General features: G+C 37.6%; 1 protein-coding gene across 2 annotated transcripts in view; it reads right to left on the bottom strand.

The window, feature by feature from the left end:
• Positions 1 to 1,255: 1,255 nt before the first annotated feature.
• The window catches only part of LYRM7 (LYR motif containing 7), a 28,593-nt gene continuing 12,512 nt past the window's right edge, over positions 1,256 to 17,336 (bottom strand). The window contains exons 4-6 of one of the 2 annotated variants that reach the window (XM_054694448.1): positions 14,845 to 14,926; positions 9,032 to 9,117; positions 1,256 to 2,316 (exon numbers count right to left, since the gene is read on the bottom strand). In XM_054694448.1, coding sequence (XP_054550423.1) covers positions 9,047 to 9,117; positions 14,845 to 14,926 — 153 coding nt within the window. In that variant the 3' untranslated portion in view covers positions 1,256 to 2,316; positions 9,032 to 9,046. Of the gene's footprint in view, positions 2,317 to 8,749; positions 9,118 to 14,844; positions 14,927 to 17,336 lie in introns of those variants that run through there. The other variant, XM_037509408.2, reaches the window with a different exon arrangement.

Below are 17,336 nucleotides of genomic sequence, written 5' to 3' on the forward strand. Positions count from 1 at the left end.
CCAGAGCCAGAGAGGGGAGCAGAGCAGGCAGAAGGACCAAAGTACACTGCTGAGGGGAGCAGCAGGCGGCAGGAGAGGTCTGCGCGCCATGTGGGACCCTCCTTCGGTGGCCGTGGAGCAGCTGGGGATTGAACTGGCACTGCAGAGGCTGCGGGCAGCTTTGCAACCCAGTGCTCAACCGCTGCGCCACTGGGGAGGCCCTTTTTTAATTTTTAAAAAAGATTTAATTATTTATTTATGCATACAAGGGCTGGGGTACAGGCCAGAGATGTAGGGGGGTGAAAGGATTCACCAGAGACAGAGTGAGGAGCAGAACAGACAGACGGACTGAAATACACTGCTTAGGGGAGCAGCAGGAGAGACAGAAGAGGTCTGCTGTGCCATGTGGGTTGCTCCCTGGCTGGACAGGGATGGAACTTATGTTGCAATGGCTGCAGATTGCTTCATAGTGTGGTGCTTAATCCCCTCTGCCACCAGGGAGGTCCTCTAGATCAATTTAGAATCAACATGAGGATAAAATTTCTCCAACTGTCTCACTGAAAACTTTTGCTTAAGTCACTGAAAGCAACCATGTTGCAAAATCCTACTGGAACTTTAATTGTGTTGCAATACAAGCACTCCCTTTCAATGAAACACTTTTTCCACTTGGCTTCTAGTACCCCAGGACACAATACCAGAACATTTTCATCTCCATATATAATCAATTTTTTGGTGATTTCATCCAATTTCATTACTTTAAGTATTTTATATAAGCTAATAACTACCGAATTTTTATCTCTAGCTCAGGCCACTTGCCGAACTCCAGATATTATATTCAATATCTTATTGGCATCTCCACTTATAACAAGCCTATATCTCAATTAATATATGTCCAAAAACACGGGCCTCCCTGGTGGCACGGGGGTTAAGTCTCAGCACCCTCAAGCTATCAGTGGCCACTGCAGCATGAGTTAAGTCCCCGGCCAGGCACAGCAGACCTCTCTCCTGTCTTACCTGCTGCTCCCCTCAGCAGTATATCTCAGTCGATCCACCTGTTCTGCTCCTCACTCTGTCTCTGGTGAATCCTCTTAACCCCCACACCTCTGGCCTACACCCCAGCTCTTGTATGCATAAATAAAATAAATCTTAAAAGATAAAGTCCAAAAACTGAATTCCTGATCTTTCTTCACAAACCAAGTCTGTTTTCACCATTGCAACTGATGGCAATAATCTCTCTCCTGCTGCTCAGGCCAGAACCCTTAGGAATTATTCCTGACTTTTCTTTTTGTCTTATTTTAAATCCATCAGGAAAACCATGAGTTCTATCAATTTGCTACTTTTCACCACCTTCACTGTTGCCACTTTGGTATAAGGCACTATCATTACTTATCTGGATTAATGCAGGCCCCTTCAAATTTGTATCTCTTCATTCACCATGGCCCTCAAAATAGCATGATGTCATTAAAACTTAAAATCAGATCATATCATTCCTCTACTTAAAAACATCTAATGGCTCTGCATTTCACTCAGGGCAAAAACCACAGTCCTTATAAGAGTTCACATAGCCTGGCAACCAGCCCCCTCCTTCTACCTACTACTCTCCCTCTAAATCACTTTGCTCCTGTCATCTGGTTTTCTTCAAATGTAGTAGGTATGATCCTGTCTCAGGAGTACTGCACGAACAATTTGTTTGGCATGAAATTTCTTCCCTTATATGTCTGCATGGTTAGATCGCTCACATCCTTGTCTTTGTTCAACTATCACTTTCTTCATAAGATCTTCTCTGATCACAGCATTTAATATTGCAAAACCTCATCCATGTAGTTTTCCTTTCTCCCTTTCCTTTCTTATCTTTCTCTACATTACCCAACACCTTTTAATTTACTTTTTAACCTTGTTTATTGCCTCTCACTTTCAAGGGTAAGTTCCCTCAAGGCAGTGAATTAAGAGTCCAATAGGAAATGGATGACAGACTTAAATAATTTGTAGATTTATTTACAAAACCATGGGTGTAAACAGTAGCAGATGAGCTGTTGCAAACCAAACTTGAGAAAAGGCAGCCTTTTCTGAAACTAGAAGGAAAGAATGATACACAAATCACCTTGAAAGAACTGGGAGAGGGACACTGCCAGCCTGAGGCAACCTCTCAGGGGCAGAGCCAGGGAAATAATTAGCTGAATACCTGCCTTTACTCTCCTCCTTCCTTTGCTTTCCTGCCAGGGTTTCCCATTGTCTGGAACAACTAAGAGCCAGGTTTACAGGAACCATTTGAGCTGGTTCATATAGGATAGGCTACTCAGAGAAGGCTGCGTAGGGTCCAGAAGGCTGAGAGTGGATCTAAAATGACAAACATAAGATTATGCACATTTTTATTTCTTTGTTTCATGGTTGTATTATTCAAAAAAAAAAAAAAGAGGGCATGAACAATTATTATGTTAACTGTGACTCAAATGATGAGTAAACAAGAAATGAGAATGGACCTTTGAACCTACCAAGTGGTGATCACTAGTAACAGGGACAAGAAGTGTTTCAGTGTAGTTGATGGGATTAAATCCTGATTGGGGATTTAGAAAGGATGGAGATATAAGTGGAGGCACCGAGTACAGAAACCTCTTAATACAAAAGAATGGGAGATGAGAAAAGGTGCTAAAATTGAAGGGGGGTGGTTAAAGAAAGTTTTTTCTTTTAAGAAGGAAAACATTTCGGCATGTTAAATGCTGTTGAAAATAATCTTGTGGAGAAAGGAAAAATCAGATTTGGCAGAAAAAAGGAATAATTTGTAGGAGCAAAGTCCCTGAGCTGAAAGGATTAGATGATTCCAATTATAGAACTTGGGATATGACTAAAGTTGCTTTATATGTCAGCAGGAAAAGGATGCACTATTCAATAAATGATGCTGGGGAAAATTGTTTTTCCCATAAAAAAATGGTAAAATTAGATGCCCCCATCATATCATAAATAAAAAATGAATTCTAATCAACAAACAACTATGAACCAGAGACACACTTGGGGGGGGGGGAAGAGGGATTGAGGTCAAAATCAGGGGGTTGCAATTGTATGGGGAATATAAAAATAAAAATTAAAAAAAATGAATTCCAGATGGTGTAAAAACATGAACATAAAAAGCAAAATTTCTACATTCAGAGGAAAATGTATTAGAACATCATTATAATGTTGGAGTAGAAAACTACAAAATCAAAAGTGAAAAGGTACAAAATCAAAAGTGAAAAAGGAAAGGATTTTTAAAAATGGATATACTAAAATGACTTTTTATACTACAGGTTTATCACAAACAGAGTTAAAAGACATGTTACAGGCCTCACTGGTGGCGCAAGGGGTTAAGCACCGCACTATGAAGCAGTCCGCAGCCTTGCAGCCCAATCCAATCCTGGGCCGGCCAGGGAAAAACCACATGGCAAAGTAGACCTCTCCTGTCTCGCCCACTGCCCCCCTCAGCAATGTGTTTCGGTCAGTCTGCCTGTTCTGTTCCCCACTCTGTCTCTGGTGGATCCTCTTACCCCCCACATCTCTGTGCCCGTGCCCCAGCTCTTGTATGCATAAATGAATAAATCTTAAAAAAAAAAAAAAAGACATTTACATACTGGAAGAAGACATTCGTATCACAGAAAACCAACACAGGATTAGTAGCAAGGATATGTAAAGGATAAGTAAGAAGAAGTCCACAACTCAACAGAGAAAAGTAGAAAAGGGATATGAACAAAATTCATAATGGAAAACCATGATGACCAATAAATAGGAGAAAAGGATCAATCTACCTCACCAATAATCAGAAATGTGATGTTATTTTGTATACATCTGCTTGACAAAAATAAGAACAGTTATAAATAATAGAAACAGTGAGGGTGTGGAGGATGAGATTTCTCACACACTACTGATTGGAGTGTAAACTGGCACAGCCAGAACAATTGAAAAATTCCTGGAAGAGGGGGCCTCCTTGGTGGTGTAGGGGTTAAGTCTCAGCACTATTACCAATCCCGGGCAGGGAGCTAGAATACCACATAAAGTGCAGCAGACTTCTCCTATTTCACCTGCCGCTTCCCTTAGCAGTATATTTCAGCAGATCTGCCTGTTCTGTTCCCCATGCTGTCTCTAATGAATCCTTCTCACCCCCAACACCTCTGGCCTATATCCCAGTTCTTCTATGCATAAATAAATCTTTAAAAAAAATTCCTGGAAGAGTTGAATATATACATATGTTGGGATTTAACAGTTCTCCTTCTTGGTATATATCCAGATAATTTTTTATACAGGTTCAAGAATCCATGTGCTAGTGTTTTCAGTAAATTGGTTTACAATATCAAAAAATCAAAGAGTACGATTGTTCATCAAGATATTTGTACATATATTTGAGTTTATACTACCTGGATAAACAAACTAGTTTATTCTTACAATGAAATTAAACAAAATAAACGATCTATATATTCATGCAACAATATAGACAGATACATCTCTAAAACCTAATCGTGACGAATTTACGTAAGGAGCTTGATGCTATTCATTTACACTTCAAAAGCACAAAACAGTACTACATATTGTTTGTAAAAACATACACATTTGGTGAAAGTATACAAACAAGTATGGGAATGATGTCCACCAACTTTAAAACAGTGGTTACCTCTAAAGTGAGATAGGAGTAAGGAAAAGGAGATGTAACTTTAGCTTTGCAAGATTTTATAACTTAACAGGAAGATCTTTAAACAAAAGTGGCAAAATGTAACATTTGTCAACAGCAAGAATTTGGTTCATGAATATCTGCTATATCATGCTACAGTGGCTGGCAATAGCTTGATAGTGCTAATCCCTGCGGCACAAGGGAAGTCCCATAGAAGCAGTTTTTATATCATTACATAGGTTATAAATATTATTTATAATTTCTTGCACAAAATGTAAAGCTTTATATTTTTATGTAGATATAACTGTCAATCTGTTGGGATTTTGATACAGTAAGTTTTAAGTAACTGCTATCGCTACAATTTCAATTTCCTCATCTAGAAACATAGTATGGGGCCTCCCTGGTGGCCTATAGGTTAAGTCTTAGTGCTGTCACTGCTATGGCCTGAGTTTGATCCCCAGCTAACCCACATATGGTGCAGCAGACCTCTCCTATCTCACCTGCTGCTCCCCTCAGCAGTGTATTACAGTAAATTTGCCTATTGTGCTCCCTACTCTGTCTCTGGTGAATCCTCTCACCCCTGCACCTCTGGCCTATATCCCAGTTCTTGTATCCATAAATAAACACAATAATTCTTTAAAAAAAAAAAGTCTGTTCTGCTTTATAGTTTTGTTTACTATTGTAAATAGGATCATTTCCCCCATTTTATTTCTGATTGGTTATATAGCTGATAGAACATTAAAATCAATTTTGTTGTTATCTAGTTTTGCTTTAGAAAACACTTACATAAGAACTGAATTTTTATTTCTTTGTTGACCTATGGCTTTGTGTTTATAGTTAAATAATTTGTTAACAAGCATAGGGATTCTAACTATTCTCATTATCATTAGTTTTTGGACATAGTACTGATGCTAAGATAGGCAACTATGGCAAGACAAGAATCAACTTAAACACAATTTAACTCAAATTGTAATATTCTGAACTACATGTTATCCAAACTATCTGTCATATTATCCAAAATATCTGTCACATTCCTCTAACCTTCAACTCTTTTTTTTTTTTTTTAATTTTCTTCAAGGACTTTTTTTTTTAAAGATTTATTTATTTATTTATACAAGCAGTGGGTACAGTCAGAAGCATGGGAGGGTGAGAGAATTCACCAGAGCCAGAGCGGGGAGCAGAGCAGGCAGAAGGACAAAGGTACACTGCTGAGGGGAGCAGCGGGCGGCAGGAGAGGTCTGCGCGCCATGTGGGACCCTCCTCTGGTGGCCGGGGAGCAGCCGGGGATCGAACCGGCGCTGCAGAGGCTGCAGGCAGCTTCGCAACCCAGCGCTCAACCGCTGCGCCACCGGGGAGGCCCTAACCTTCAACTCTTCAGTGACGGACTCTTCCCTACACAAAATCAACAAAAATTTGATTTTCCTACCATATAACCCTTCTAACTTCTGCCAGAAGATTGTTTTGCAAAGTTCTACTAGATTTTTGAGTTTCAATATCTGTACTAAGAATTTATACAGTCTACTTCCACTGAATTTCAACAGTCAAAGTGAAATGTTAGATTTGAGCAGTTTCCTTTGGGAACATGGAAAACACCCCTCCCTCCCATTAAAAGATTAAATGTTGATGTTGTACAGAGAAGTTAGGTATGTGGATAATCATCATTCTCAAAATTTTTATAAAAAGATTACAAAATAAACCCTATATAGATGTAGTAGTTCATGCTCTAGAAGAATGACTTTCACCCTTTGTTTTGCAAATGACTAAGAACTTACGAATTATTTTAAGTGATTACGTAAAATCATTAACTAAGGGCTTCCCTGGTGGCGCAAGGGGTTAAGTCTCAGCACTATAAAGCTATCAGCAGCCACTGGAGAATAAGTTCTATCCTGCCCAGGAAGCCAACACAGCAGACCTTTCCTGTCTCTCCTACTGCTCCCCTCAACAGTGTATTTCAGTAAATCTGCCTGTTCTGCTTCCCACTCTGTCTCTGGTGAATCTTCTCCCACCCTGTACCTCTGGCCTACATCCCAGTTCTTGTATGCATAAATAAATAAAAATTTTGAAATATGAATGCTATATAGGGATAGGTGCCAAATTTTTCAGAATTTCGTGACTATCTAGCCTGTTGTTGATATTATATAGGAACTTAAGTTTTAAGGCACAAAAATATAATTATAGATATATATATACACATATAGAAATAGATTAGATATCTTAAAGACAATCTTTAAGTCACTAGTTTTGATAAAATAAACACGTGAATTACAAACTTCTGTTACTTGTTCCTACTGATAATTATTTTGTAAAGAAATGAAATTTGGTGATATATTTAAATTAATGTAAACAAAGAATGCTATAAGGGAATTTAGGTTAAGGAAAAAAAGCTGAGAATTTAAAATGTATTCAATGATACTGAAACAATGAAAATATATATTAAATTTAAACTATGTCAATGAATTTTCTTCCAAATATTTAATGTATTTACTAAAATAAGAGCAAGTCAGAGAATTTACACAATTATTGAATTTTAGCATTTTCTTATAAGAGCAAATATCACATTTCAAACAGCTTTTATTTTTATCTAGGTATAATTTCTACAGAGAACAAGAAACATGCATGGGAGATAAAAAACTATGTAGCAAATCTTCTGATATGTATAATACATTTTATAACTACTAACTAATTTTAAAAGTTTTAGTCTCTGGCTTAATAGTTAACTGTACTATGTTTAAATAAATTTTGACACATGCTTGAGTTCCTAATGTTAAATTATTTTTATTTTTTTTTTAAGGATTTATTTATTTATGCATACAAGAACTGGGATGGGGGTGGTGGTGGTGAGAGGATTCACCAGAGACAGAGTGGAGAGCAGAATAGTCCACTATTGAGGAGAGTAGCGGACGAGACAGGAGATGTCTGCTGTGCAATGTGGGTCAGCTCCCTGGCTGGGTATCGAACTCATGCCGCAGTGGCTCTGGTGATACCTTGATAGCACTGAGACTTAACCCCTGAGCCACCAGGGAGGCCTTTAAATGATTTTTAAAGGACATTTTATATCCAGTAGGGATATACTAATGTTTCTCCAAACAAAGCTTGCATTTAGAGTATTATAAAAATTATAAACCCTGTGTCATCATCAAATGGTAGAATTGATCAATGAATGGGAGATGACAGACTGCTTACTGAGAAATCAGAATGGCAAAGATTCACAGATAAGAGAGAAACAAGAAGGTATTAAATATAATTTTATAGTTCCTAGCATTAGATGGTACAATACCAACCTGTTTAGTGATACTGCAAATCTCATCAGGGATGGGACTTATGAAAGAAGTAAAACCATTTATGTTTCTTTGTTTAAAATAAAGAGAATACATATATTATACTTGGACAATAATGTGTATCTGTAGTCTAAGTACAGCCAATTCTACTGGGGCTATATCATAAAGTTTGATCAAGGGTCACTGTTTTAAAAAAAAAAAAATTAGGCTTTCTTTATTCCACAGTGAGCCTAGGCAATTTTGATATTTTAATCATTTATCTTCAGAAAATTGATTTAAAAATGGTTTAATAGGAACATAGAGATACTTTCTATCTCTAAAAGAAAACTGTATAATTGTTAGCTACTGAAATATTTTTATAGTTTTAGGAAACAAAGGCTACCTTCAGTGGAAAATTGGCATATACTGATTTTTTTCAACAATTTAATGTTTTGGAAACTAACTACCAACTTTATCTAATAACTTTAATTTTATTCACTTCACATGGGAGGGAAAATTGTGAAAATACTTACTATTCCCAAATAGTAAGGGTATGACTAAAATATTCATCAAGATCAAACAAAAATAAATACATTTATCTTCTCCAGAAGCACTTATTTGACTTTATATAAAATTTGCTATGAAATGTCTTCTTACTTAACGCCCTTTAGAATTACTTATGTATGTTTGGCAGTTCTCTGCAATGTTCTTTTTTTTTTTTTTTTTTAAAGAGGCACGTATTGTATTTATTTGTTTGTTTGTTTGTTTATACATGCACTGGGTACAGTCAGAAACGCGGAAGGGTGAGAGAATTCACCAGAGCCAGAGCGGGGAGCAGAGCAGGCAGAAGGACCGAAGTACACTGCTGAGGGGAGCAGCGGGCGGCAGGAGAGGTCTGCGCGCCATGTGGGACCCTCCTCCAGTGGCTGGGGAGCAGCTGGGGATCGAACCTGCGCCGCAGAGGCCGCGGGCAGCTTCGCAACCCAGCGCTCAACCGCTGCGCCACCGGGGAGGCCCTGCAATGTTCTTTTAATGTAAAATTTAATTATGACACTATACTTTAATTCACTCATTTCAGTATATAAGTTTAGAGAAAAATAATTGCATTCAAGGACTTTTGTAAGAGTTATATATTTTAAAATTAAAAAGTACAAAGACTTGCTTTTATCCTAGAAATTCATTGTTTCTGAATTGGTGAATCACAATATGGCACATTTTCTATAAGAAGGTCTTTCCTTGGAATCAATTCTGAAAGAAAACAAAAGAGAGGACAATTAACATCATTAAAATGAAACTTAAACACCAGCACAATCACTTCACTCTGTAGCTATAGCAATATTATCTAGTTTTAAGGTAAATTTTCCAGGGATATTTTATTTTCGTTAATATCAATAGCTGAATCCTTGATTTTAAATGGAAATGGTTTTTTTTAAAGATTTATTTTTTATGATACAAGAGCTGGGGTGCAGGCCAGTGATGTGGGGAGTGAGAGGATTCACCAGGGATAGAGTGGGGAACATAACAGGAGGACTGACTGAAATACACTGCTGAGGGGAGCAGTGGGTGAGACAGGAGAGGTCTGCTGTGCCACATTGGTCACCTCCCTGGCTGGGGATGGAACTCATTCTGCAGTAGCTGTGGATAGCTTGATAGCGCTGAGACTGTAACCCCTGTGCCAACAGGGAGGCCCCTTAAATGGAGACAGTTTAACAGGATTCTCATTTCAGAGTATATAAAAACATATACCGCCAATTTAACCCTTTATCATTTATTTTAAAAATATAATTAATGATTAAATGAACAGAGTTCAATTAAATTACTTTACCAGCTATCTAACTACAGATAATTAAAACCACCAACTAGAAAATTTATTTATACTACATACTGTATAAAAACCCAGGTGGCTTTTCAAATTTCCAAATTGTACAGAACAATGGTTCTAGTGGGTGTTTGGGTGATCATACCAACTGGAGAATGCTACTGGAATTCAGTGATCAGAAGATAGGGATGTATGGGACAGTCTGGTACAATGAGGAACCATGTAGTTCAAAACGCTGAAAGTCAGTTAGCAACAACAACAATAAGAAAAAAATGTTGAGTCCTTGAAGGCATTTTGCTGAAGTCAAATGAGATAAAGTTCTAAAGACAAAAAATTTTGAGGAGATACAAAATTTCTTTTTTCCTTCAGAAGAACTAGGTCTCGGTGAATTGTCATGATCAAAAAATGTTTACGCCATATTTTATGAAAAGCTTGCTTAAAAACATTGTGATTGGGCCTCCCCGGTAGCGCTGCGGTTGAGCGCTGGGCTGCAAAGCTGCCCGCAGCCTCTGCAGTGCTGGTTCGATCCCGACCACTGGCGAGGGTCCCACATGGCGCGCAGACCTCTCCTGCCGCCCGCTGCTCCCCTCAGCAGTGTACTTCGGTCCTTCTGCCTGTTCTGCTCCGTGCTCTGACTCTGCTGAATTCTCTCACCCTCCCATGCTTCTGACTGACCCAGTACTTGTATAAATAAATAAATAAACCTCTAAAAAAAACAACAAAAAAACATCGTGATTATAAAAGACTAAGAGAAACAGAAAAACTGATCCAGATTAAGGAAGACTAAAGAGAGGTGATGACTAAAGGCCTGAATCCAATTACAAACTGGAAAGAGAAATATTTTTTCTTCTGCCATAAATGTGTCTATATTATATTATATATTACATGGAGAAATGAAGATATAAAAATGAATATATACTAATCTCTTCAGCTTCAAAAAGTCCACATTCTAGTGGAAAAGACAGATAAACAACAAATTGTTTTATAATGTGATTTGTTACAAATGTGTACATTTACGGGAAAACAGAAGACTTAATGGCTAAATCTACCTTTATTGTTTTAGGATATGTTTAGCTCTGCCAAAACAAAAATCCAACAGCTGGTGGTTCAAATAAGTAAAGGATCTAAATTTCTCACATATCAAGGAATACAGACGAGGCCTAATGCAGGTCCTTAGTACTATGGAAACGTTACTGGGGTTCTTTTAATCTTCCTGTTCTGCCTTCATGACTGCTGGTGCATCACCTCTGCACTCCAGGCAGGAGGGGGTGAGGGGAAAGGGCAAAAGGAAAGTGCTAGTTGGGCTTATGCCTTTTAAATAGAAAAATAATAGCTTTCTTGGAAGTAAAGCCCATCATACAGCAACTTACATTGGCCGGAAAGGTATCACATGGTCTGGGAAACCACTTTTTTTGGGGGGGGTGGGGGGACGGGGCACACTGTACACCAAACACAATTTTTCAATTTTTAGAAAGAACGGCAAGGAAGATATTAGAGAAGCAACAAGCAGTCCACCTTTTTGGCTACATGACATGCATATATATCCTTCCCATTTATGGAATGTATCTATTGACCACCTGGCCCCTAAGGTCTCATCTAGATTCAAATCCATGATCTCTGACTGACGTGTTAGTCTTTCCTATCAGGTACAGCAGTGGCTCACATGGTAGAGATCTACTGGATTACAGTGAAGAATAAACAGGACATAGCAGTAAAACGTTAGAATGAGAAACACATGGTGGTCACTGCTCCACAGCAAATTCTAAATCAGAGAAGCAAGAACTTCTTGCTTTGGCAAAGCAATAAATTCTCTAGTCAGCCAATCTGACAGCACCAAATTCTGTTTTCTGAAAGATCCACAGACCCTCTCTTACATACTATATGCACTGTCCTTCAAGGCTCCCGGTTCTGGTTTGTTTTTTTTTTGGGGGGGGGGAAATCTCCTAGCTTGGAGGTAGGGATCTTGGGAAAGATGCCCTTCTTTGAGGCTGTGATGCTTTCATAGTTCACTTCCTACTGATATGAATTCAGGAACCCAGGAATGGTCTTAAGGGTTTCTGAGCAATACAAATTTCTCAAAAACTTTATAAGCTTTTCATCTATTTTTTTTCAGTTATTTCCATGTATAGGAAGTCATAGGCAAATATTGTGACACAGTTTTTGACCACGAAGATTCCATCCTTTAGTAACGGCCTCTCTCCAACCTTTCTTCTAACCCTTGGCTTAATGGACACTTCTTAAAGCAATGAAAAACAGTAGGCTCCAGTGAGTAAATGCATCTTATATCTGATCTCTCTCTGGACAATGAGAAAGGTTTGCGATATTGATCTTACTCAGAAGCCCAGTGCTTGTGATGGCTTTATTTTTGGTGGATAAAAACAAATCACATTTTCAATTCTGCAAAGCTCTAAATTACAGGACACTCAATTAATTAGACTTCAGAATGTAGACAGAAGAGTGCCCCTTAGCAAAGTAGTACTTTCTTCCATCTTTGCTTTGAGATGAATTAGCTTATGTCCATTCCTCCTCTTTTTCAATATTTTTCCAAAAGCAGGAAGAAATAATCAGCACACAAAGACATTCTAGTTATTTCCCTTATCGCTATAGCCTTAGCTGTTACTTTGTGTCCTAAGAAAGGACAAGACGTACTACCTTACCTTTCATAACTACCTGTTTGAGAGTCACCAGCTTCAAGCCTGTGATGTTCAGGGCAATGAAAATCATACCCCCTTCTCTATCCCTGTCTTCCATTCAGTTAATTTCACACATTAATTGTGACATTTCTAGTACCTCACTTCTGTTAACAATTTCTGTTTTTCTTAGTTACAAGTAACAGAAGCTGATGCTAGCTAGAGAGGCAAAAATGTCATTTTCTGACAGGTTACTGTTCTAACTCGTGGAATTATTATGAGGTTTTAAGAACCAGGCAGGCTTGAGACTCAGCTTCCGTGGCCAATGATCAAAGCCATGCCACAAAACTGGCCGGATGATAAAAGCTGCTGCTGCTTACAGAGCACTAGAAGAAACAGCCACCATGTCTGCTCCAATAGCACATAAGATAATACACTTCACATGCTGAAAGAAACTCAGTTTACCTACAGGTATTCCTGTGACCACAGCAATGCCACTTGTGAATCATCAGTAACTTTACTATGTAACCACTACAACTAGTTCTACTCCTGCCAGCAAAACAAATTCGGTGCCAAGCCTTTTTCTCAGGTTTATTTCTAAATATGGGTGAGTGGGCTGCACCTAAGTCAATGCCCAGGCTGAGCTGCAAAGAAAACTGAGAAACTTAATTTTTTAGTTGCTACATAAAATCATGTACATGAAATTCCTGATGCCTAATCCGCTAGCATCAGCTTCTGTTACTTGTAACTAAGAAAAACAGAAATTGTTAACAGAAGTGAGGTATTAGGGCCTCCCCGGTGGCGCAGCGGTTGAGCATTGGGCTGTGAAGCTGCCCGCAGTCTCTGCAGTGCCAGTTCGATCCCCGGCTGCCAGCGAGGGTCCCACCTGGCGCACAGACCTCTCCTGCCATGCCTGCTGCTCCCCTCAGCAGTGTGTTTCATCAGTCTGCCTGTTCTGTTCCCCGCTCTGGCTCTGGTGAATTCTCTCACCCTCCTGCATTTCTGACTGTACCCAGTGCTTGCATAAATAAATAAATAAATCTTTAAAAAAAAAAAAACAAAAAACAGAAGTGAGGTACTAGAAATGTCACAATTTAAATGTGAAATTAATTGAATGGAAGACAAGGATAGAGAGGCTCTTCAAAGAGTGGTAAATAACCAGATAGCCTATTAAATATCCATTATTTCATTCTTTCCCCAATTCACCTTATTAAGTAATCTCTGGAATCAAAAGGCACCTTATAATTCAATTTTTCTATATTCAATTATTATTAACACTTTATCCCAACATGCCACAGGTATATTTACATGCTATATACCAGTTTGCACCATAATTTGTTTTATGGACTATAAAATCCCTGACTTTGGTCTCTATATTAGATATCAAAGAACCACAATTCTAGAAACCAAAAGGAACCTAAAGAGACATGACAATTAAATGCAATGAATTAAGACTGATGGGGGGGGGGCAGCTATAAAGAGTATTATTTAAAATAAAATGGTGACATCTGAATATCTGAATGTGGATTATGGATTAGATTTAAAAAATATCAATGTTAGATGTCCTAACTTAAATCATTTACTGTGTTTATATAAGAGAATGCACTTGTTCTTAAGTATATACACACAGAAACACTTAAGGAATAAAAGGTACAATGTCAAAAAGAAATAAATATATAAGAACCATAATAACATAAGTGTACTGAAGTCGTTGGATTTCAACAAGGAATTATAATGAGATCATGACTTATTTCCTGCATTTTAGGTCCATCAATATGGACACATTAAATTTATAGCCTAAAAACTTTTTCTATTGAAATAAAAAGCCTTCAACTCAATTATGGCCCAAAATAAAAATTAAGGGTATGCCCACAAAAAGTATGGATGGTCTGGTTTATGACAGCATAGTAATTACAGAGGCATCCAGATAGTAAGTAACTTAACAGGACACTAACATTTTAACTCTGAAGTTGCAGAAATACTGCTAAGTATATTAGGCAATAAAAACAAATGATAAGTTCAAATTAGAGAACTTGTATTACAAAATTGTTTTCTTCTAAGAACCCACTCCTGAAAAAAATCTGGTAAATAAAGTTTCATAATTTATATTAAAGACATATACAATAGGGCCTCCCTAGTGGCACTGCGGTTGAGCGCTGGGCCGTGAAGCTGCCCGCAGCCCCTGCAGCGCAGGTTCACTCCCTGGTCGCCGGGTGAGGGTCGCACATGGCACGCAGACCTCTCCTGCCACACCTGCTGCTCCCCTCAGCAGTGTTCTTCGGTCCTTCTGCCTGTTCTGTTCTCTGCTCTGGCTCTGGTGAATTCTCTCACCCTCTCACGCTTCTGACTGTACCCAGTGCTTGTATAAATAAATAAATAAATCTTAAAAAAAAAAGGATATATACAATATATACCATGTTGTCTGGCAAAATTAAGCTATTTTACTAATAAGCCCTAAAAATATTGTGAATGTTTGATATTTTAAAACACTGCAGTCATAAAACAATTTTCTTTAATTTTACTTACTCAGTGTATTATGATCTGTGTGAATACCTTGAATAACACATGTTCGGAGTAACAATTCAACATCGGAACCTAATTTAATGAGCTGTCAAGAAAACAAAAGAGAGTAGATCCTTCAGGTATCTTTCTAATGGTTCATAGAGACATACCATTTATGAAAACTACAGATTTATTTGCATTTCTTTTTAGGTAATACTGTCTTTAACTTTTTTTCTTTAAAGATTTATTTATTTATGCATACAAGAACTGGGGTGTAGGCTGGAGGTGCAGGAGGTTAGAGGATTCACCAGACACAGTGGGGTGTAGAACAGGCAGATTGATTGAAATACATTGCCAAGGGGAGCAGCAGTCAAGGCAGGAGAGGTCTGCTGCACCATATGTGTTAGCTCCCTGGTCAGGGATTGAACTGGTGCTACAGCGGTTGCTGATAGCTTGATAGCGCTGTGTCTTTAAACCCTGCTCCACCAGGGAGGCCCTGCCTTTAACTTTTTGTAACCATTCCAGGCATACAGAAAGTTCAGACATGTGTATACTTTAAAAATTTATTCACCCATTCCACATTACCTTCCAAAACAGATTTAGAGCATTTTTTATTGTAAATTTCACAATGTGTTTAAAATGCACACTCTGATTGGGGGGTGGGGGGCACCCCCAAATTTCTAGTTTTGAAATTTTTATAGAGTTAGATATTCTGAATATTAGAAAAACAGAGTACTGGATTAGGAGTTCAAATATTCATATTCTAACGTTAATCTCGCATTAAGTGTACCTACTTTCTTTTGATTTTCAGATCACATCATATGCAAAACTAAGAAATGAACCAGAACAGCAAATTCTGAAAGGTGTGAAGAGCTAAAGAAGGCAAGACCCTTTCAGGAGACCAATGAGATCAAAATTATTTTCATAATATTTCATTCACAATGCATCATTTGCATTGTGAACAGAAGTAGAGCTTTCTCCACTGAATGCCATTTTTACTTGAAAGAACCACTGACAAACTATGATCATCAAACTTGGGTATTTGGCAGACATTTTCTTGAAATTAGTAGAGTCTGTCAGTTCAAGAAAACAAGAGATAGTACTTGCTGAATGGTGAAATTCAAGCTTTCATGCAGAAAGTGGAATTCTGGATAACTTGTATTCATCAATGTGAGCCTGACAGCTTCCCAATATTTAAAGATCTTTTTGATGAGATGGACATTGATATTAAGAGATGTAATTTAAAAAAAATTACATATTAAACTATGTCAACATTTGGAAGATCTGCATTACTTAGTGAATCTAAATTTTTTATAACAACCCAGGGAGAGATGATGGTGCTTTAAACCAGAAGAAAACAATGGAGATGAGAAGTTGGAGACTTAGATATATTCTGAAGGTTAAGCCAATAGATTTGCTGACTGGGTTTAATAGCAAGAGAAGGAAAATAGTCAAGAAAGATAGCATCAAGGTTTTTGGCTTGAGCTTCAAAAAAGAGGGAGCTGTCACTAAGATGGAGAAGGCTCTGGGAAAGCAAATCCTTACTCCCCAAGAGACTTGAAAAGGGTCTTAGCAGGATAAAGAAGGGGGGAAAAGGGCTTTCTCATCATTGGAGGTATATAAAGTGAGTCAAGAACTAAATCTAAGGCTGGAAACAAGGCTAAATGAGATTAGGGAACATTAGAGGGATGAATCCTGGAGCAAAAAAAAAATTTTTTTTCATCTTTCTCTGTCTCCCTAACCATCTACTTTTCTACCTACCTACAGTCATGTCAACTTATCTCCACTCATCTAACAGATAAGAGTTCCATATTGCAATTAATCTTTAAGAAAATTTACCACTTGTTGAGGATATTATGAAAGAACATTCATAATATCTGAAAAAGCTATATATCTGGCAATATCTGAAAAGGATCTTACCCTTTTGCATTTATGGATCTGTGTGAAGTCAAATTTTTTTCATATACTTCAACTTAAAAAACTTATCACTCAGTTTGAATAAAGAAGCAGGCATGAGAATTTAGCTGATTTCTATTAAGCTAGATATTAAAGAGATTGGAAAAATGTAGAATAATGCCATTCTTCTCACTAAATATTCTTGAAAATTAGTTATTTCTCATAAAACTGTATTTGTTTATATTTAATTAATACATATTTTTAAATTTCCTCAGTTTAATATCTAATACAGTAAATATTGATGGATATAGTACATAAACAGCAATTTTGAGGTCATCAATTATTTAAGAAGGTAAAGGGCTGTCTTAAGAGCACAAAGTTTGAGAGCTATTGGTATAGACGATGCTTAAGAATCCTTTGGTGTCAAGGCTTCATGAGCCCTTTAATACATGACAATATAATTACCTACAAAATATTAAGTATTTAATGTATGCAGTTATGGAAAGTAAAAATACATACTAGTACATAACAAATATCTAATTTACAGATTGCTTAATGTGAAATCAGTGCTCTATAAGTATGAATGAATCTAGGAGAGTGTAGTTCATTTTCCCAGATGT

The sequence above is a fragment of the Talpa occidentalis genome, unplaced genomic scaffold, assembly GCF_014898055.3.
Source record: "Talpa occidentalis isolate TD23 unplaced genomic scaffold, MPIMG_talOcc4v2.1 talOcc4.13, whole genome shotgun sequence".
Lineage (NCBI taxonomy): Eukaryota > Metazoa > Chordata > Mammalia > Eulipotyphla > Talpidae > Talpa > Talpa occidentalis.